Source organism: Ammospiza caudacuta, chromosome 14 (genome assembly GCF_027887145.1).
Source record: "Ammospiza caudacuta isolate bAmmCau1 chromosome 14, bAmmCau1.pri, whole genome shotgun sequence".
Taxonomy (NCBI): Eukaryota; Metazoa; Chordata; class Aves; order Passeriformes; family Passerellidae; genus Ammospiza; species Ammospiza caudacuta.
In genome coordinates, this window is record NC_080606.1 from 4,914,626 (window position 1) to 4,934,916 (window position 20,291).

At 58.2% G+C, this 20,291-nt stretch overlaps 1 protein-coding gene across 6 annotated transcripts; it reads right to left on the reverse strand.

The window, feature by feature from the left end:
• Positions 1-43: 43 nt before the first annotated feature.
• NLGN3 (neuroligin 3) lies at positions 44-19,491 on the reverse strand. 6 transcript variants are annotated; one of them, XM_058814376.1, is made up of 7 exons: positions 19,242-19,488; positions 11,204-11,263; positions 8,450-8,599; positions 6,626-6,817; positions 4,682-4,702; positions 1,283-2,072; positions 44-881 (listed from the first exon to the last, which is right to left on the reverse strand). In XM_058814376.1, exons 1-7 carry the CDS (start codon positions 19,444-19,446, stop codon positions 44-46), a joined length of 2,256 nt encoding a protein of 751 aa, XP_058670359.1. In that variant the 5' UTR covers positions 19,447-19,488. The 6 variants fall into 6 exon arrangements, with proteins under 6 accessions (XP_058670359.1, XP_058670360.1, XP_058670356.1 ...); XM_058814377.1 differs by lacking the exon at positions 11,204-11,263 and adding an exon at positions 18,088-18,147 and having other exon boundaries at positions 19,242-19,362; XM_058814373.1 differs by lacking the exon at positions 4,682-4,702 and adding an exon at positions 18,088-18,147 and having other exon boundaries at positions 6,632-6,817; positions 19,242-19,362.
• Between the last annotated feature and the right edge of the window lie 800 nt (positions 19,492-20,291).

The following is a 20,291-nucleotide window of genomic DNA, read 5'->3' on the forward strand; positions in this document are numbered from 1 at the left end:
GTGTGTGTGCGTGCGTGCATGCGTGTGCGCCGGCGGCGGGCAGCTATACCCTGGTGGTGGAGTGTGAGTGCGGAAGCCCCGTGCTGTTGAAGCCGGCGGTGAAGGTGTTGTAGGGGTGCAGGGTCTGCAGCCCCACCAGCGAGTTGGGGATCATGGTGATGGTGTTGGGGGTCATAAGCGGGATGTCGTCCGGAGAGCGGCGCAAGGTGAGGGTGTAGTCGGGCAGAGCGGCCAGGCGCAGGGTGTCGTGGGATGGCACAGCTTCGCACTCGTGGTGCCCCTGGCTCACCTGCAAGGAGGGCATCTCCTCATCAGGCGCGTGGGCGATGTCGTTGGAGGCGCCACGCTGCGGGCTGGGCTGCCGGTGCGTGTCCTGCCGGCGCTTGTCCTTGCGGTAGTAGAGGGCGGCGAAGGCCAGCACGTTGAGGAAGAGGAGGGAGGCGCCCACGGCGATGGTGACGCTCAGTTCGGTGGAGTAGTCACGGGGGCTCTCGAGCAGCGTGCCCGCCTCTTGCTCCGGGCTCCACTTCTCCTTCCCGTTCTCGCTGTTGTAGGCGGGCGAGATGGCAGGACGCTTGGTGGTCCAGATCTTGCTGTTGGGCCGGCGGGTGATGTGGGAGTTCTGTGTGGTGTCAGGTGGTGGCACTTTGGTGGTGGTGGAGGTGTAGTGGAACATATCGTGCAGGTTGTACAGGTGGGGAACCAGGTGCTTCCAGAAAGCCACCTTGGTGGCCCGGTAGTGGTCGCGTACCCGCGGCTTCAGCCCAATGTGCAGGTACAGCTGGTCACGGGGGTTGTACTTGGACCAGGCCACCTCCTCAAACCGGTTGGCCTTGGTGTGGATGAACTTGGTGTCCTGGGGGACAGGCTTGTTGGGGTCCCTGTGAAACACAGGCAGAACAGAACTAGCAATGGGAAAAGCCAAAGAAACAAAGAGGGAGAGCTGCATGCAGAGACAGAAACTGAGGGGACCTTTGCCAGTGGTGGCACAGGGTGGGCTGGCAACAGGTCTTGAATGACTGGGCAGCACCCAAGTCTCACCCAAGATAACCAGGGGCAACAAGCCTCCGCACCCATGTGGCTTGGTCCCAGGGGCTGGTAATGATCTAAGCTTCTTGCTTTGTGCCTGGCCCCAGTGAAGGTGCAGCACACAGGAACCTCTGGGCACAGGGAGCTCAGTGTCCCACACTGGGCATGATTAACCCCCCCCCCCAGCACAGCCTCAGGGAGTGCAGCTGCAGTGAGTGCAGACCCCCGCGGCGCGGCACCCATCCCCACTCACCCTGTCTTGGCAAAGTTGGTCCAGTAGGTCATGACCACGGCGCTGAGCATGACGTCGTTCTTGGAGAAGTTGCAGGGAAAGAGGTCTGTGGGGCCAATCATGGGGATCCCAAACACATAAGGCACCTCATCCCCGTGGGCTGCGTCGGACCATGCAGGCTTCATCAGGCTCTGGCAGTGGTGGTAGAAGGCGTAGAAGTAGGTGGGGGAGCCATAGCGGGCGTGCAGGTCGGCTGTCACCACCGAGGGCTCTACCCACTGGTGGTCAGTGAAGAGGGCCACCAGAGTCTTGCGCCGCGTCTCGGGGTTGTCCCGGTCGGCCCAGTCCGTGTACATGAACTTGATGGTCTCCCTCAAGGTGTCCTTGCCCTCAGGGTAGCCGTACAGGTTGTCTACAAAGTTGGAGACTGAGTAGTCAAAGTCACTGCCTGAGACGCCGTCCTCGGGGTCCACCACACCCTCCACAAACTTCAGCCCTTCACCCTGGTTGACCCCCAGCATGATATCATAGTTGAGGAACTCGCCCTGCTCCATCAGGATCTCTGGGTCATCCGGGATCACGTCCCCATCAATGACTGGCCCGAAGGCCACGTGGTAGCGGGCTGGCTGGATGTCCTGCTCTACCAGCTCCTTGGCACTCTTCTGCCTCAGGCAGTCCACCATGTCCACGGTGTCCAGCACGTTGCAGCCCACCTTGTCAGCCAGCATGCTGGTGTACTTCACAGGCTGGTAATTCACTGCCCAGCTGGAGAGCGCGGAGCCGCTCTGGATGATGGCTCTCTGGAAGAGACCTGCAACACAGGCACGGAGTGGAGGAAGCTCTCAGCAGGGTTCCAACATGCAGGATGCAGCATGGAGAAGGCATTGATGCTCTTGTACCCCTGCAAGGAGCCAGCACTGCAGCCCACACCGTGTCCCTGAGCTGTGCTGCCTGCTGAGCTGGGCTCACACAGGGGGCTCAGCTCTGGGCTGCTGTGGGAATGGCAGGATGGCAGCTGGGAATGCAGGTGGGTGCTCCTGGAAGCAACCAAGGGCTGCTGTGCTCCCTGAGGATCCCATTGCAGGGGTGACCCAGCATCCCTGTCCTGGTGTGGGGAGAAGAGGGGCCATGGTTGCATCACAGGCTGGCCTTGCCAAGCAGCCTGTGCCACCCCAGCCACCCCAAGGATGTCTTACCTGGGCTCAGCACCATCCTCCAGCCCAGGGTGGCACCTGCCTTGCTGAGGAGCCAGGCTGTGGGCTGGCAGCAGTGGGAGGGTTAATGCCTGCTTGGGGACACTTAACCCTGCCTGTCCCACCCCACCGCTTTGTCAGAGTCCCCCTCCGCCCCCTCCCTGCTGCTTCCTGCCCAGCTGGGGCTGCTCAGTGCCAATCCGGCCCTGCAGGAGCACGCTGCCAGATGCACAAAGAGGGCCTTTCTGCCACCAGGAACACAGAGGGAGTGGACTTTCGCCCTGGAAAACGAGGCCACAAAGGCCCTGGCCCAGGCAGAGAAATGCGTGGCTTCGCTCCAGTCCCATGTCAATGGTGCTTGTGCTCAGAATACAAAGGGTGGTGAGGAAGCAGAGCCTCTGGGCCGTGAAAGGCAGCCAGTCCGGGGTGCACCCAGGGGTCCCTGCTCTCTGACCAGCCCTCTTTGCACCCCAAGTGCTGCCTGCACCCCTGCCAGACCCCAGCACTTGCTTTCCATGAGGGGCTGTTCCAGGTGACCCCTGAACTGGCACAGCAGTGTGGTGCCCATGGGGCTGCCCCTGGCACCCTGAAATGCAGAGAACCCCTGTACAACCAGGGCTGTGCCACTCTGCAGGGAAGCAGAGCAGCACCTTCCTGCAACAGAAGCGTTCAGAGGCTCCTGGCTCCCAGCCACCATGTCCATAGCTCTTGTCTGCACGCACAGTCCTCGCTCTGCCAAGTACCTGACGTACAGTCCCATGCACTGGGACAAAGAGAAGTCACAAGCTCTGTTTGTCACCTCCTGGTGCCCTAGAAAGCCATACCCAGCCTACAGGCTGGAGACTGGCCATGGCTTTGCTTGCTCTGCGCCACCATCCACGTGCCAAGGAGGCAGGATGGGGTTTCCTGGCTCCCTGGAGATGCTGTCCCAGCAGCAGCCATTGCGCCCTGCCAGCAGCATCACTTCCCAGACAGACCCACCAGGCTGGGCTCTGGCCCTGCCCTCCACTGCCAGGGCAGCTGATGTCACTGTCAGCTGGTCCTGTCCCTGCTGGAGCCCCTCTGCCCTGTCTCTGCATGGCCACAGCCTGACCCAGGGCTCTGTGAGAGCCTGGACGTGTCGTGTCCTCCTGCTCCGTGCCAGCACCTGACTGAAGCCTGACCAGCACCCCAGGGAGGCAGCAGCACCCAGCACTTCACACTGCACCTCTGCAGCCTACTGAGGCCAGACAGAAGGTGAAGCTCTGCCTTTTCTTCCTGTTCCCCTCCCTGGTGAGGGTCCCAACACAGCCAGCCTCCTGCAGGACTGGCTGCCACAGCATGGTGGAGTCAATGGTGCGGCCAGGGCTCTGCCAGAGGGTGGCTGGAACTGCACACTGCCACCAGCTGCTGCCAGCTCCTCATTTCCTCTTTGCTTTGCCCAGTAGCTGAGACTGAAAACACTTCAGGGGCCATCTGGGCCAAGCCCTGCTCAGAGCAGGGTGCTGGGTGCCTTGTCCAGCTGAGATCTGGAGGGATGGCAGCAAAGGGCAGAAGCCCCCATGGAGAAGGAGATGGGGCAAAGCTTAAAAGCTTGCCTGGCACAGACTGCTCCTGCCCTGGTATGGCTGGCTGGGGAGAAAAACAGCACTTTGGTCACTGATATTAATCAGAGTGACCCTACAAGGCCTGAGGCTGGCAGGGAGCTGTGGATTTCCCCAGCAGCCAGACCCAACATGTGCAGTACCAAGCCTCCAGTGTCTGCCTCTTGCAGCACCTGGCAGAGCAGGCACAAATCAGCAGCTTTATTAATAGCTTGTGATCACTAGAAGTTTTATTTTGATGCAGTAAAAACAAACCCACCTATTCTGCAGGCTGCAACTTAGCACTGCTCCCACGCCATGCTCCAGAGCCAGCTACCCATCCCTGGGGATGTGGGTGCTCTGGCACAGGGAATTTTTGGAGGTTTTTGTATGGCTATTTGGCTTTATGGGACACTGGATGCAGCACTGGGCACTCCCCTCCTGCCACACAGAATTTACAGCCAGCAGCAGCTCCCCTGCCCCAGCAGTGAGTGCAGGGGGCACACCAGGGGCACTGGAGCTGCAAGGGGCAGCACAGGATGCAGCACATGCAGGGCTTAGTGGCATTAACTGCAGCATCACCTGAGAAGTGCACATACTGGCAGGACTATTTCTCATGGCTGGAAAGTCACAAGGAGGAGCAGCCCCTCCAATCCACCCTCAGCCTCTCTCCATGCTGCTCCAGCCTGGACCCCTGCAAGAGGCCGGGGCCACCTGGGCAGCCAAGCACACACACTCCTGCACTCCTGTGATGGAAAGGAGTACCCTTAGAAGCATTGAGAATGCATCACACATAAGTGTTCCCTCTGCAGCCTTTCACACTCAATATGGGCAGAGAAAACACTTTTTCTTTCTGCAGGAGCTTTCAGCCTGTAAAAGACTCCCCATCATCAGCCATCAGCCCTGTTGAGGTTCTGGAGGTCTCCATTGCTGTGTGATTCCCAGGCTGTTGAGCAGGGCAGCAGCTCTTCAGCTTTGAGTGCAATTTGCTGTGTGTCTCTGAAGGGCAGACTCACACCCGTGTCTGCTGCTCACACATGTCCTTTTCTCCTCAGCACCACACTGAGGACACAGCACCGCAAGATGGCTGCACCCTCATATAAAGCTCATGAGCAGGTCCCTGGCAGGCTGCTCCCCTGTGAGCCATATCCAGTTCAGGCTTTGCTCCTAGAATTTCCTTTAGGAAATTCATCAAAAACACCTCCAGTCTCACAGTTAATTTTTCTCCCCCTCAGTGCTTGATGTAAATGTCTTTGCAGGTGGTTTACATGCATTTGCTCTTATTCCAGCACAGACTTTTAGCATAAATAATTCCCTTCTTTATTTAGAGTAAACACTCTGCTATATTTACAGATATTAATCATATTACTTCCACCTGTGTTTGGCTAGGTGCAGCACTTCCAGCTCTGCCAGTCTCCCAACACAGGGCTCTCCACCCCTCCCAGGCTCAGGAGGGATGTCTGGGTGCTCTGTCTTCCCCTCTATTCCAGTATAAACACCTTTCCTTCCCCTCTATTCCAGTATAAATACCTTCCCTAGCACTGAGATCCCTGTTCCCGGTGCCCTCCATGATGCCCTGCACCCCCTCCACACTGCACTAGGAACTCCTGAGCACCAGGGCAGGACCCCTCCTGCCCCTGGAAGCAACCAAGGGCTGCTGTGCTCTCTGAGGATCCCATTGCAGGGGATGGCTCAGCATCCCTGTCCTGGTGTGGGGTCCCCACCTCTCCCCGTGCCAAGGGGCTGGCCCTGGGTGCAGCTTTGTGCACTGGGAGCACCCACTTCATCCCTATCTCCCACATGCTCTGCCACTGGCCTCTTTCTGCCCTGGATGAGAAGGTTTTGCTTCCCAGTCCTGGTCCAGGCTCTCACCAGTGATCAGAAAGCAGCCCTGGCTTTGTTGGGCTGGGCAGCAGGACCTGGGTGGGCTCCCCTCCCTGGGTTTGCACCAGCAGGGCGAAGGCTGAGCAGAAGCTTAGGTGGAGGTAGGACATAAAGAAAGTTACAGGGTGGGAGCCGTAATTTGTTGAGCTGAAATCAACAGTCTTAGTTAGACTAACTTTTTGTTATTCTGCTCATTCTAATCCGCCTTGAATTCATTCGTACACCAGTCCTAAGGTAAGGAGGGTAAGTGAGGAGGTTCAGGTTAGGGTGGTGGTAGGAGATGGTAGTTGGGTGGCTCATGGTAGCGGGAGGAGTAGGGCGATTTCTAAGTTGAGCAGGAGGAAGAGAATGGCTACTGGGAAGAAGCAGATTGAGCAGATCCCAGGGGGTCGAATCCGCATTCCTATGGGGACAGTTTTTCTGAGTCAGGTTTTATTTGGGCGAGTCAAAAGTTTAGTGCAGTTAGGAGGATGCTTAGGGTCAGTGATAGGGCCAGTATGAATAGGATTGTGTTTATTACTCTTTTCTGGGTTTAAACCAGAATCTGCAGCTGCAGCAGCCTCGGGCAGGGCTGACACCTACCTTGAGTGGTGGGACAGGGTGACAGGGTGACACCTACCTTCCGAGTGGTGGGACAGGGTGAGCAGGCTGACAGGGTGACAGGGTGACACCTACCTTCCGAGTGGTGGGACAGGGTGAGCAGGCTGACAGGGTGACAGGGTGACACCTACCTTCCGAGTGGTGGGACAGGGTGAGCAGGCTGACGCAGGAGGCGCCGATGCCCGAGCCAAACACGGTGATGCGCAGGGGGTCCCCCCCGAAGAAGGCGATGTTCTCGCTGACCCAGCGCAGCGCCTGGATCTGGTCCAGCAGCCCGTAATTGCCCTTGGCAGCCTGGTCCCCCGTGCTCAGGAACCCTGAGGGCCAAGGGGAGCCCGGTTAAGGATGAGGAAACTGGGAAAGTCCTGGTTTCCCACCCCCTTTCCCCAGACCCAGGGCAGGGGACCCTGTGTTCTCTGGGACCCTATCCCACCATGAGAGTTTTGTGAGTTCTGAGCTGGAGCAGGGACACCACTGAGCTCCCCCCAGCCTCTGCAGAGCACAGAGAGGTGAAAAGCTGAGAGAGCAGCTGCAGACCTCGGGGAGCCTCTTTGGCCAACAACCAGCAGGGACAGGGTAAAGAGAAAAAAGCTCTGTCCTACCCACACCACCACCCAAGCTAGAACAGCTCCAGACATCTCACACCAGCCCCAAGGAAAGCTCAGAAAGCATCAGTGGCTGCAGGGAGGGCGAGTGTGAGCACAGCCAATGCTTCCCATGGACCAGTGTGGTCTGGGGGAGGCTCTTGAAGTGTCAGGTGGGCTGGGCAGAGAGGAACCGACTGCAGCTTAAAACACAAAGGTTCTCAGTGGGGAAAAAGGCGAGAAATGCTTTCAATAGCACAGGAAACACCCAAGATAAGTTATCACTCTTTCGTTTGCTTTGACTTTAAGCAGGAAGCCAAAACCTGAGAGGCCCGAGGTAAAATCCAGATAGGTAACCCCAGCACGCAGGGAGTGGCCCCAGGGGTGTGCTGGCACCTGGAGGGGGTCTGGCTGGGTGTGGTGCATCACCTCAATGGAAATGATGAAGGCACCACTTAAGTCTAATGTCATATTGTGACTCATGTGTCTTATCTTTGCAACTATCCATTTTAGGACTTTTAACATTAAAAGGTTTTGAATAGGTTAACTATCATCTTCCACATGAAACTGTGGGCTCTGGAGGCCATGAGAGGAATGTGCTGCCCCAGGTACCAGGCAGGAGCCCAAGGGAGAGCACCATGCTAGGCTGGATGGCCAGGAAGAGAGCCAGCAGCCTGGCTTGGAAAGGAGCTGTCCCCAAAGCTCTACACCCCTTGTTCTCATGCTGGCAAGGGAAGTGGCAGTGGTGTTCCACACAAACCTCCTGTGTCTCAGCCCCTGGGGGTTTCTGCTGCTTCAGCCAGGGGACTGCACTGCCTTTTGACCCTCTGTCCTCATTTTGCATCTCAAGTCACCAGTGCTTTTGGACACAGCACTGCCACCCTCCCCTGCATGGCACCTGGCGCCTTCTGTGGTGCCCACTGCAGCCAGCCATGCCACGGTGTGTTGCTGACGGGGTCCCAGCAGCACAAGCGGCTTGGAGGCTGCCTGTGCCCAGGGAGGGAGAGCTGCCAGGTCCCCGGGACAGCCCGGCAGCACCCGCTGGCACCTCACCCGTCTGAGCCCTCTCAGGAGGAGATGCTGGGTAAACACATTTATTATTCATTTAACCACAAACCAATATTTGCTTTCAGTTGCGCCAGTTTGTGTACATGAGCCGGGGGGGAGCCGGTGCCAGGGCGCGGGCTGGGCTGTGCCCGTGTGCTGGGGGCTGTGCCCGTGTGCTGGGGGCTGTGCCCGTGTGCTGGGGGCTGTGCCACGTGGCACTGCCAGGGCAGGGGCAGGGGCAGTGCCCGCAGCGCATCCCCGCCGCCCCTCCGCCGCTGTCCGGGCAGGCACCGGGGCTGTCCCCCCGCCAGCTCGTACCGAGCACTCCGACGCGGTAGTTGAGGGTGATGACGATCACGTTGCCGTAGCTGGCCAGGATGCTGCCGTCTATCATGTTCCCCGTGCCCTCCATGTAGGAGCCCCCGTGGATGTAGACCATCACCGGCTTGGCGCCGCTGTCCCGGATGTCTGCAAGGAGAGCAGGTTACACACAGCCCGCAGCCACGGCCGCAGCACCCTGCCCGACAGGCAGACCAAGGACAAGGGCAATGCCAGCTGCCAGGACCACGGAGGGGGCTTGGGAGCCAAAGGCAGAGCTCTCCTGGGGGCCACAGCGTGGAGCCCCAAAGGCAAACACCACTGAACCAACCCTGCCAGCCGCTGTTGCTGCTCTGTCCCCGCACTGCTGTCCCCTCAGGGGTCTGAGCAGGTGAGGGAGTGATGCTGGCTGGACCCTGCTGCTCTTCCCTGGAGCTGGGCTGGGAGCCAGGTCAGCTCTGCTGTGGGTGGGAGCTGCAGAGTCCAGCCCAGGATGCAGCCCCATGTCCTGTCTTTGGCTGGACCCGAGCACTCCGTGGGTCCTGGAAGCTGGCATTGCGGAGGGGGGCAGGGATGGGGGTGTGCAGGACCTAGAGGGGGGCCACTGATGTGTGCTCCAGTGTCTCACTCTCCCACTGCCCCTTCCCATTCCCCTGGGAAGGCAGGGACCTGTCTGGATGTAACCCCCCGGCACCCCAGTGCCCAGACACAGACATGGTGATGAGGCAGACAGTGGATGCACGTGTGTGTGTCAGGGAGGTGAGCACAGAGTCTGGACGAGGACAGGGCATGAGGCATGGAGTGAGGATGGGCAATGGGACCCCGAGGGCCGGGGAGGAAGGACGGTGGGAGCCTGGGGGACTGGGAGCAGCCACGCTCCCTCTCTTGACTTCTCCTGCCCAGGGGACATCCTGCCCCTCCTGCCCCACTGGCTGGTGATCCCTCAGGGAGCCATGGCCACCCACAGGGAATAACATCCTGGAGCATGCTGCCCATGTCACATGGACAGGCAGTTGCACCCGCCCTGGAGACATGGCCAGGTCCCACATGCCTGCACTGCCCAGCCCTGTCCTGGGCTGGCCACCCAGACCCATGGACTTTGTCCTGCCTTGTGCTCACTCACACCCAGCACCTTGCCCAGGTGGGCTGGCAGTGCCTGCCTGGCCTCAGCTGCCCCAGGCAGCTGCTGCTCCCTGCCTGCCTCCCTGAGCGGTGCAGCACAGCCCTGTCCCACCAGGACTGGGACCCTTGGGGTACAGCCACACCAATGCCAGTGCCCACTGGGCTGTTTGTGCTCCCTCACACCCACTGAGCCCCTGCACATGTCCAATCCTCCCTAGCCCATTGCAGGGGGCTGCAGGCCAGGCTGACGGGTACCTGTGGCCATTGTCACCTCCAGCTGTGGCCCACAGCATGGCTAAAGGTGGCCTTCCATACAGAAAACCTCTTCCCTCCAGGAGAATGAGGCTATGCCAAACCTGAAACCTGTGCTGGCTCTTCTCCTATTGCCAGAATGTAGTCAGACAAATGCACAAACTAAGGGAGCAAAAAGTGCTTGCAGCTCCTCCAGGACAGACGCTGCCTGTGTGGCACAGCTACACCAGGACAATTTTTCCCAGGACCACCTACTTGAAATGTGAGGGGCAGGAACATCAGGGCCCATGTCTTCTCTCCATCCTGCACCCACTCCCTGACATACAAAGGGCCCTCCTCACAGCAGAATGACAGCAATGTGCAGAGATTACCAGGAAATAAACAGCTCTGAACCGCTGCAGCACATTTTGGTGTGTGTGGATTGAGCACAGTGGAGTCCCTTAGGCTGAACGCCAGTTTACGCCCCGGTACAAGAGATCATGGGGCACAGGTTACCTGGAGTAAACAACAGGGGCTTAGTACTGCCAAGGAAAAAGTTTTTCATCTATTTCCCAGATCCTAAATGCCATCTGCCAGGTCTTGTTCGAGCTGCCCAGGGCCTTCTGCACACCATGAGGCTTTACTGTCCTCAGCTCATGAGGGCTGTACCCTGGCCAACCCTTCCTCCTACCTCCTCATCACATCTCTGCAGCCAAACACGCTGACTCCATAACCTGCAGACAAACCACCCTGTTTTACTAAAAATAGCCTATTCTGCAGCTTGCTTAGTCCTGGCATACGTCTAGAATCACATCTGCTTGAAAGGCCACTTGCTCTGTCTTGGCTGGTGCTTGCAAGCAAGACCTCACTTTCACAGGGTGAGGCAGGAGAGAAGCTGACAGAAACCAAGTGGACCCTGGGTCTCCTGTGCATGGCCAGATGCCCTTTGGGTGCCAAGTGTTCAGGCTGCTGGCACAGCCACAGCAGGGCCAGGCAGGGGTGGATGGGGAGGCTGCTGGCTCCCAGATGCATGTCACTGACTCTGGAGGGATGAGGCTGGAGGTGGGATGTGACCTGTGTGCTCAGGGTGAAATGGGCCCAGGTGCCCGAGGGCTTCTCTCCTCCCAAGCTGCCATGCTTCCTCCCTGCCCTGGCTCCAACTGAGCAGGAGCAAACTCCTCCTAAAGCGGAAAAACCCCTTGAGCTTCCCCCCGTCAGGAGGAGGGGAAGGTGCTGGGTGCCCTGCACAGCCGGCCAGCCTGCCCCCCACCCCGCGCCGCTGCCTGGCACGGCAGACAGACACACACAGGGCTCCCTGGGGGTGGCAGCGGATGGCGGCACACGGAGCTGCTGTGCTTTGCTTTGCGTGTCATGCAGTGGCAGCCTCGAGCACAGAAATACCTTCGTCTTCATCACCGTCATTATCCGCTAAGTCCTCGCCCTGTTTCTTAGCGCTGGCTCCTAGGGACCAAACACGAGGAGACAGAACAAAAAGGAAAACGAAAAGGAAATAAAAACAAAACAACAAAAAAAGAGAGAAAGAAAGAAAGAAAGAAAGAAGAAAAGAACACAAAAAAAAAAAAAAAAAAAAAAAAGAGAATTCAAAAATAGCATGATAGCAGAGACAGTGAGGCCACGCCTGTGCCCCACAGCACTGCTGGCTACTCACACTGCACCTCTCCCAGAGCCAGGGCAGTGCTGGGCACGGGCAGCGCTGCCCCAAGAGTGTGCCAGGATGCTGCTTCACCCAGGCCCCTTCCCAGATCCTCCCTGGGGAGGGCTGGGGTGGAGGGAAGGCACGAGTGGGGCTGTGACAGCATCAGCGCTGGTGGTGGATGAGTCTCTCAAAGCACTTGTTGGTCCTCCTGCATCCCAGCCTGGCCCCACCTGCTCATGCACCCTCAGCTCCAGCAAGGCTCCCTCTGCTAGCACCCAGCCCTGCTCCCAGCCCTGCTGCCCCTGGGGACAGCTGTCCTGTGCAGGGGTCACACCAAGGGCTGCCCTGCATGGCCACTGATCCCCAGGCAGGTCCCTGCCCATCACCCCCACACGTGTGTGGCTCCTTGTTGTGCCACAAACCACTGGCACCACTGCATGAGACCCCCACAGCACACAGGGATCCCTCATGACAGCTGCTCCCCTGAGCTGCCTGGCTCCATCCTGCACCAACTCCCTCCTTACAAGACATGTTCCATATTTCACTGAGGATTTCAAAGGCACCAGTCAGCTTGACCTGACCAAGGCAGAATGCTAAACATATGAGTTTCTGTAACATCCTGAATGCCTTACAGATGTTCTGTGTCCCTTCACCACCCTGCAGAGCTGGGGCATGGGCCAGCCCAGCAGCCCCATGTGGATTGCTGCTGTGGATGACTTGCAGTGAGCCTGGCACTCCCCACACTGCAGAGAGGTGGCCTGTGGGCTGGCAGGGAGCAGGGGTGCTGAAAAACCTGTGCCAAAACCCCACTCCTGCAAAGGACTGCATGCCAGTGTAGACACAAAGGCAAGTGGTGCCACCCCTGTGCTCTGGAGCTCTGAATCTCAGTAACAGGCTGGGTGTTCTCATCCTCTTAGAGCTGCAGATCAATACCTGCGAGTCCTCTGCTCCCTAATGCCTGCTACAAAAGGTTCCCCAGGTGATGGTGACCTCTGGGGACACAGCAGGGCTTCCCCCAGGCAGGGCTCACCCACACAGAGCCTGCACTGCCCAGGGACCTTCCCCTGAGACAAGGGGCTCTGACACCCTGCCAGGCACCCGGCTGACCCCAGGGTCCTGCTGCCACCACCAACAGCTCCCATTGCCTCAGCAAGGACTTTCACAGCCCCAAGCAAAGCTCCCACCTGCAAGGGGCAAGCCTGTGGCTGCAGGGAACTACAGGACTAAATGCACAAAACTGGTCAGAAAGACAAAAGTGGGGAGCCATGCTCACTGTCAGTCTGGGAGTGGCATTCTGCAGGTGACACGGGAGGTGGATAACAGAGATAGCAGCATGGAGTGGGACAGGATTTGAATTTACAAGGCATCTGTGATGGGGGAGGAAGAGATCTGAAATGGCTGTGAGGCAGCTCCATCAGGGTGAGAGGCTTGTAGAATGCCTTTAGCAGCCATGACCTGCTGGAGAAAGCCTGGAGGAGCAGCAACCAGAAACCTCAAAAAACCCAGCAGGCACGAAAAGTTCACAGAAGGCTGGGTCACATGAATGCTGGGAGCAGAGGCATGATGGGAGCTGCAGCAGCATCCCAACACATGAAAGAACACTGTGAGGTGGTGAGGTGGAACAACAAGTCCCTCTCAGGCAGCCCTGGGGCTACAGGAGGCAGGATGAGAAGGAAACTTTTCTGGCAGAAAGGGCAGAGAAGCACTGGAAGAGGTGGCCTGGGGAGGTGTTTAAGACCAGGTGGAACACACTGCCAGAAAGAGGTGAGGGAGAGCTGCTCCTGCCAAGGGCAGGGATGGATCAGCTGTCTCATGTGCTGTTCTGATTTTCCTCACCATGCTCCAGTCTCACCCCTTCCCCTCCTGCTTCACCACCCAGCCATCCTCTGAGCATCTCACATCCTTCTCTTTCCACCATGCCTGTCATCTCCTGCCCCAGCACCTCAGCCCCAGCATCTCCCCCTTCCTGCTGCCTCCTCCCCACGCTGCCTGCCCAGCCCAGCCCAGCCCAGCCCAGCCACACACTTGGCTGGGCATGTGCAGCCACTCAGGCTCTTTGCAGGAGCTGCAAGCTTGACCTGCTGTGTCTTCATTAGGAAGCGCTGCAAGCCCAGAAAGCACTTAAATGACAAAGTGCTCATGCAGTATTTGCTAACCAGTGCTGTGCACCAACCTCTTGGTACTTCTAAGGGATGGGGATTTTTCTCTAATGAAGACAACAGCCAGTGATGTGATCCACACCGTGCTTCAGAGTTGAGAAGCAGACCACAGGCAGCTGGAGATCATTTTCCACTGCCAAAGGCCCTGGTGCTGTTAAAGCCCTGGGACTGGCCAGGCTGCAGCCCTCCAGCCTGGTCTCCTTCAGGGACAGAAGTCTCTGTGCAGATGAGAATGGAGGAATCAGCTATGAGGACTGGTCAGGCTGTAAAAGAGGGCAGTGGACAACATCTCTGTGACCTGAGCAACTGTCCTAGCTGAGCAGGGAGGGATCCAGCTGGAGACTGCTGCTGCAGAGCTTTGGGATGGCTGGGACAAGCCTTCAGCAACCTGAGCTTCAGGCACCTTGGAAGAGATGGCAGAAAGCAGCACTTGGAAGCTGAGCAAAGCAGGAGTGCAGTGATGCAGGCCAGGGAAGGGGAACAGCAGTGGCATGTGCGTGTGGCAGATGCAAAGCACAAGCCTCCCCCATCAGCAGGAAGGTGCCAGGGTGGTTATGGCCAACACCCACTGTTGTGACCAAGTGTGACCAAGGGGCTTTTTGCCCCTTGCTGCAGTGCTCACCTCCAGCACCACCCACCAATGCCCCTCAGCTCGTGAGAGCAATCACAGCTTCACTTCCCCCACCCACTAACACTCTCCACTGCTCCTGCCATGTTCAGGGACACCCAGCCCAGGAGATCTTCCTCTGCTCTAAGAAAAGCCACCACACAGAGCCCTGCAGCACCCACTCTCATGAGGATGGGTTTAAGGCTGTGGATTCACAGCTGGAAAGGGCTCATGGCTCTTATTCTCCTTACCCATCAAAAACACCCTCCACTAACCCAGGAAGTGAATGTCTGTTGTCTGCCACTTCACTTTAAGCTGACTGCAAAGTGACATTGTTCAGGCCGATAGGAAGGATGCAGAGCTCTTATCTGAGCCACTAGGAAGATTTAAGTTCAACTTAAAAAAAAAAAAAAAATCACTTTGCCTGAAACAGGGGCATCCATGCTGGATTTATTCTATCTTAAGTAAACCATACCAGCAGCACTGACACCAGTGCAAACAGAGATAAAGCAGGGTAAGGAGCCTCAGTTCTCAGAGCCCTCTTTCTCAGCATGGTGTGGATAAGAGAAGAGCAGGAGCCTGAGATGACACCTTTGCAGTTCCAAATGTCTGTCCAGGGCACCCACAGACAGCTCCAGCACCCTCTCCTCAGTGGGATCTCCGTGGGGCACCCACTGCTGCAAAGCAGCCACGCTGCTGCAGGGAGCAGAGCCTCTGATGGCTGCAAGCACCCAAAGGGACACCTGCTGCCAGCCACAGCATCTCTGGGAGTGACAAGGGACAGGGCCAGGAACGGTGCAGCTCTTGAACCTGCTGCTGCACAACCCCACAGCTCAGCTGGGACCTGTGCCATCAGCCCTTGCTCCAGGACTGACTGCAGCACACCTCGGTGCTGCCCTGCCCCTCCCTGCCCTGACTGATGCAGAGGAGCTCTCTCCATCCCCGGGTGGACTCAGTAAAAGCACTGCATCTCCTCACGCTCTGCTGCCCCCGCAGCACAAACACCGACCCTCACCCTGGCAAATTGCTCCTCCCGGGGTGGAACAGAGCCCCAGGGCGGTGGTCTGCCCACAGCCAGCCCTGCAGAGCAGCAGCTCCGAGGGGGCTGGGAAGAAGCTTCCAGCAAGGAAGCACTGCAGAATTCGTGCAGCTGGAGGGAAGCCTCAGCTGGTACTTAGACAAGTCAGCTTCTTGGAGAGCAGCAGAGAAGCTGCCAAAGAGCTTCCTGAGCCCAGGAGCTGCTGGGAGCTCCAGCCACCCTCACACAGCACAGGAAGAGGCTGGACCTGCACATTTGTCTCTGCAATGTCACAGACTCTCCGCATCCCAGCCAGAAGAGATTTGGGCATTTGCTAATGAGAACCAGGAAGAGCTGCAAAGTGCAGGGCAACAACATTTTTCCCCTCCAAAAATGACATCCACCTCCTCATGCCCTGCAGCAAGGATTGCCCAGGCTGGTGAGGAAGGGAAGGAAAAATCATCTTAGCATCTACCACAGCCAAAAAAAGGCTGGAAGTGTTGGCAGCACAAAGCATGGGACAGAGCTGCATTTTGCACATAGGTACTGTGCTCCCAGGGTGTGTGTCTGTGCGTCTGTGTACATGGTCTTTGGGTGGGCAGCAATATTTTTGCAGCAAAATCTGAGCCTCAAATGAGCCTCAGTGCTGTCAGCTCCCCTGGCACCATGCATGGCTAGCTGCTCTCAGAGCACTGCTGCCCTGTACTGCTACCAGAGAAGGGACCAATGTGTATGGAGGAGACTGGCATTTAGAAAATTTCCATAGAGGAAATGACTGTGGACAACTGGGCAGGGAAACAGGGATGTTTTTCTGTCCCAGAGATAAACAAGCATGACTGATAAATTCTCAGTCCTTTGTCTGCTCTGAAATACACAGAGCTTAGGGGTGGCAGAAGTCATGAAAACTCCAGGAAGGTGGGAGCTGAGGCATTTTTAGCCACCAAAATACTGTTCTGTGAGAGGGGAGCTTATCACTGCTCGTCTGTGGCCTGAGAAATAGTAATCATGATTATTCCAGAATGAGTCAACGTTCAAATGTTCATCCTGAGGAAATCAGCACTGCAGGTACATTACCCTCTCCCCAAGCATTACTAACCCAGGATACACAATGAGGAGTGTGGGAGCTTCTGTGTTTCATCACAAGTGACTCAATTAATTCAAGCCAACAGCTACCAGAGCCTGGCCAGAGCTGGAGGGAAGTGCCAGTGTCTGGGTGCTTTAATTCTTGGCACGCCACACCTGCATGTCCAAATGGCTGGCACTGGGCATCTTCTGGCCCATGAGTCCACAGAGGCCAGTGGGGGCAAAGGGAATGTCCCCCACCAGCTCCCTGGGAGGTGACCAGAGGCAACAACCGCAGACGGGCTGCAGAGAAACCCTGCCGGTGAGCAGAGCCCGCGGGGAGGGAAACCCGGGAGATGAGCACAGCCAAGGTGTTCTGCCATGCCTTGTATCACCCCTTGCCTGGCAGTAACCTGGAGCCCGCTCCCCTGGCTGCAGGGTTGGGGCGGCGGGGGCTGGCAGCCGGTGGGAGGGCCGGGAGAGGAAGCGCTTTGAAGTGGCTGGTGATCACTGGCACAGCCGGCTCCGGAGGCAGCGTGCACAGACTCCCTAATGCGCCAGCCCTTTCAGGGGCAGCCTTGGCACTCAGAGAGATGCCGTGTGAATAGCCAGGACAGCAACAGGAAAAGCAAAGCAAAGAAACCAAACAACAGAACTGGGGGAAACGGCTGGAAGGAAAGCGCTCCCCAAACCTCCAAGCCCAGCTGCACTGGCCCCGCCAAACCCAGGGGTGCAGGGAGACAGAGGCTGGGATGCAGGGATGCTGCTGCTGCTGCTGCAAGACACCCAGGACAGCAGCCTGTGCTGGGCAGGAGCCCTGTACTGAGCCTTTCAGAAAAGCTTGGCTGCCTGACTGTCCACACGTTCATCTTGGGATGCACAGAGCACTCAGCTCTCCCTGCCTGCACGGGGCTGTGTGGAGGGGTGGGTGAGGCATTGTGTCTGACACGGGGCTGAGCCAGCTACCATTTCTATGTCTCTACTCCCTTGTGCATGTCACTGGTTGGGAATACAGGATCATTTAGGGGCAATGGGGGAAGGTCAGTGGAGGCAAGGCAAAGCAGACATGTCTGAACTGGAGGTGCTTGGCTCCCCATGGGGCAGCTAGGGCTGCTGTGGGCTCAGGGAGGATGCTGTGCCATGGGCTGGAGACCAAATCCTCACTGGCAGGACTGGCACTGGCATGGGGATCTGAGCAGTGGGGAGCAGCCTTGGCAGGCACAAGGCTCAGGGCAGAATCCACAGCATTTACACAGCCAGGACAGGCTTTATGCTTTTAACCAGGGAGCTCTGGATGCAAAATGATCAGGGATTCAATGGGGGAAAAGCTCAGCCCAGGATGGACTGCAGTGCCCCATCACACAGGTCCTTCCCTGAGCAGGTCCCTACACCCCCCAATGGGGTAACCCAACCTGAGGGATGTATTTCAGTGCTGCCTGCCATCAGAGGCTACCCCTCATGGCCAGGGACGGGGAAGCTGTCAGTGCCAGTGGGATGAAGGTGGCAGTGCAGGCTCAGCCCAGGAGAAGCTGTTCTGAAAGGCCTGGAGCACCATGAGCATCCTCATGACCTGACCCCAGCTGGCTGGAGCATCCATGGGGCTGTTCCCAGTGGGAAGCAGGGGGTGGCAGGGGTCTGCTTGGAGGGTCCACAGTCCGGGTGGCAGCACAGAGAGGTGCTGGAGGAGTGCTGCAGGCCGGGGGCCAGCCAGACACCCTCTCACTCTCTCACTCTCTCTCTCTTTCCTCTCTGTGCCTCTCTGCCGGTCGGCTTGCTACATACCTCCTTTCCTACATATTTTCTTGTTGGGCTTTCGGGTGCATTCCTTGGAAATCCGTTTTACTGTAAAATGAATAAAAGACTACAAAATAACAGGAGGCTCCACTGATGGGAGTGGGCATGCAATCACAACCACGCTGCCACCCTCCCACCGCCCCCGGGACCGCGGGAGGTGGGGAGGGAGCGTCGCCATGGGAGGAAAACTCTGGGCCAGCCGTGCTGGGCGAGAAGGAAGGCATGATGCATCCTGTGGGCCCCAGAGACAGAGGAGTGGAGCCAGGCAGCCTGGGAGAAGCCACCGACCCGCCAGGCTGCTTTGCTGTGTGCAGCAGACCCACTGTGGGTCCCTTCTGGCCCGCTGAAAATCCCCGAGGGGCTCCTGTTGCGGTGAGGCTGGACGGGCGTGCGGGCAGGCGCTGCCTCCTCTGCCCTCTACTTACAGTTCAGCTGGGATCCCCTACAAAGGAAAAGGTTAGACGAGGAGGCACCCAGCGCCGCTCAGCCGCACCCCAACAGGAGCGTGCCCCGTGCGTACCCAGCACGCCAGGCTCATCGCTCTGCCGCCGGCCCACCGCGCACGGAGGAGCAGCCAAGCGATGTGTCTGCCGGTGCACCCCCACCTCCCATCCGTACCAGGGCCCAGAAAAGGGCTCTGTGGCCCCTTTCTTGCCGGAGCATCTTCCCAGGGAGAGGCAGAGAGTGTTCCTCCCAGCCGCAGCCCACACCCACAACTAGCGCATGGACCTGGGGAGGGTGGGAAGCAGGGAGGAAGGACGAACTTGAACCAACTCAAGACAGAACCTGGCACTCGGCGCCTGTGGGGAGCACAAATCAGCTTGTCACTCTGTGGATCTGCGGTCAGAGAGTTGGATTCAGATTTAGCAATACAAGAGAGGAGGAACCCGTGACGATGCCATGGAGGTGGAGGGGTGGGACCGGGAGGCGTGGAGGAGCAGGAGCACGCGACACAGAGATGGCAGCTGAGGGCAAGAGGGCAAGCTGCGTGGCCAGAGAAAGCTTTCCACAAACAGACAGCATGCTGCGGGGTCCACAACCACATGCTTCAAACACAACACCCAGGTGAGACCAACCACTGCTGGGGAGGGGTGGAGTGACCCTCCCCTCGCTCTCCTGCGGTCACCCCAGTGGGGACTCACCATCCTCCGTGGGGATGTAGATGTTGAGGTACAGACAGTCCTCGTTGGGGTCCTGGATGTACGTGGCCACGATATCCAAATTGGAGGTAAACCAGATGGGCAGCATGATCTCGGGAACGGCGTTGTGGATGTTCTGGGGGCAGACTGGTGAGAAGTGGGTAGCGTTCCTGATGCCCGACCAGGATGGTGGTGGCTCGGGGGGCATGAATCTCTTCTCCCCGACGGGGGGAGCGGCATAAGGAACCCCCAGGTACTGGTCCACGGGCCCCAGGATCTCACTGGGCAGCGGCACGCGCACTCCTCGTAACTTCCCGTAGTGCGTGTTGACGGTGGGCGAGTAAACCTGGCCCTCCATCTGCACAACCATCGAGGCAAAGCTCAGCACCCAGAGGGTGAGACGCAGGTCCCAGCTGGCCACCAGCTCAGGCACTTGGAGAACAGGGGGGAAGAGAGGGCTTCTCCAGAGTATCAGCCACATTGTCCGGGAGAAACAGCACCAACATCCAGGCCTGAAGCTCCTGGGGCGAGGTCTCAGAGCAGCCCCATCACACCAAGGCTCTGATTTGCCCACCGGGAACGGACGGAGCAGAAGAGACGGCAGTCAGGGGTGCCCAGCCACACTTTGTGCTGGGTGAGTCGGACGCAGGGAGAGGTGGCACCAGCTCCTCACAGCCTCCCAGCTGCCTGCTGCTGCCTGCCTGCCAGCGGCCCAGCCTGGAGGTGACTGCTGATACTGTGGAGAGATGGAGGGAATTAACAGCAGACTTGCTCTGGAAGAGTTGAAGCCGTGCAGTGCAGAAGGAGCCAGGATCTCTGGCTGAGCCTCCCACCCATGGGTGCTCATTGGCTCTGCCAGCAGCCAGGCAGGTGGCTCTGGGAGCAGGCAAAAGGGGGCAGAACAAGCAGAGCATGTGCAGGCACACACACACGGTCTGCCCATGCCTGCAGAGCCTGTCCTCAGTGTTCAGGGGCTGCCCAGAGTGTGGGTGTCAAGACAAGCAGACAGTGCTGTGTCCCTCCCCATAAGGAGCTCGTTGGACACCACTGGTG

Excerpts from the sequence above, each read along its gene's own strand:
- NLGN3 (XM_058814376.1), bottom strand. The coding sequence starts at position 19,446 with ATGCCCCCCGAGCCACCACCATCCTGGTCGGGCATCAGGAACGCTACC. Across the intron at positions 6,818-8,449 it reads CTACCGCGTCGGAGTGCTCG|GGTTCCTGAGCACGGGGGAC; the intron begins GTACGAGCTGGC and ends CTTGGCCCTCAG. Across the intron at positions 4,703-6,625 it reads CCACCACTCGGAAGGTAGGT|GCTGGAGCAGCATGGAGAGA; the intron begins GTCACCCTGTCA and ends GCAGGGGTCCAG.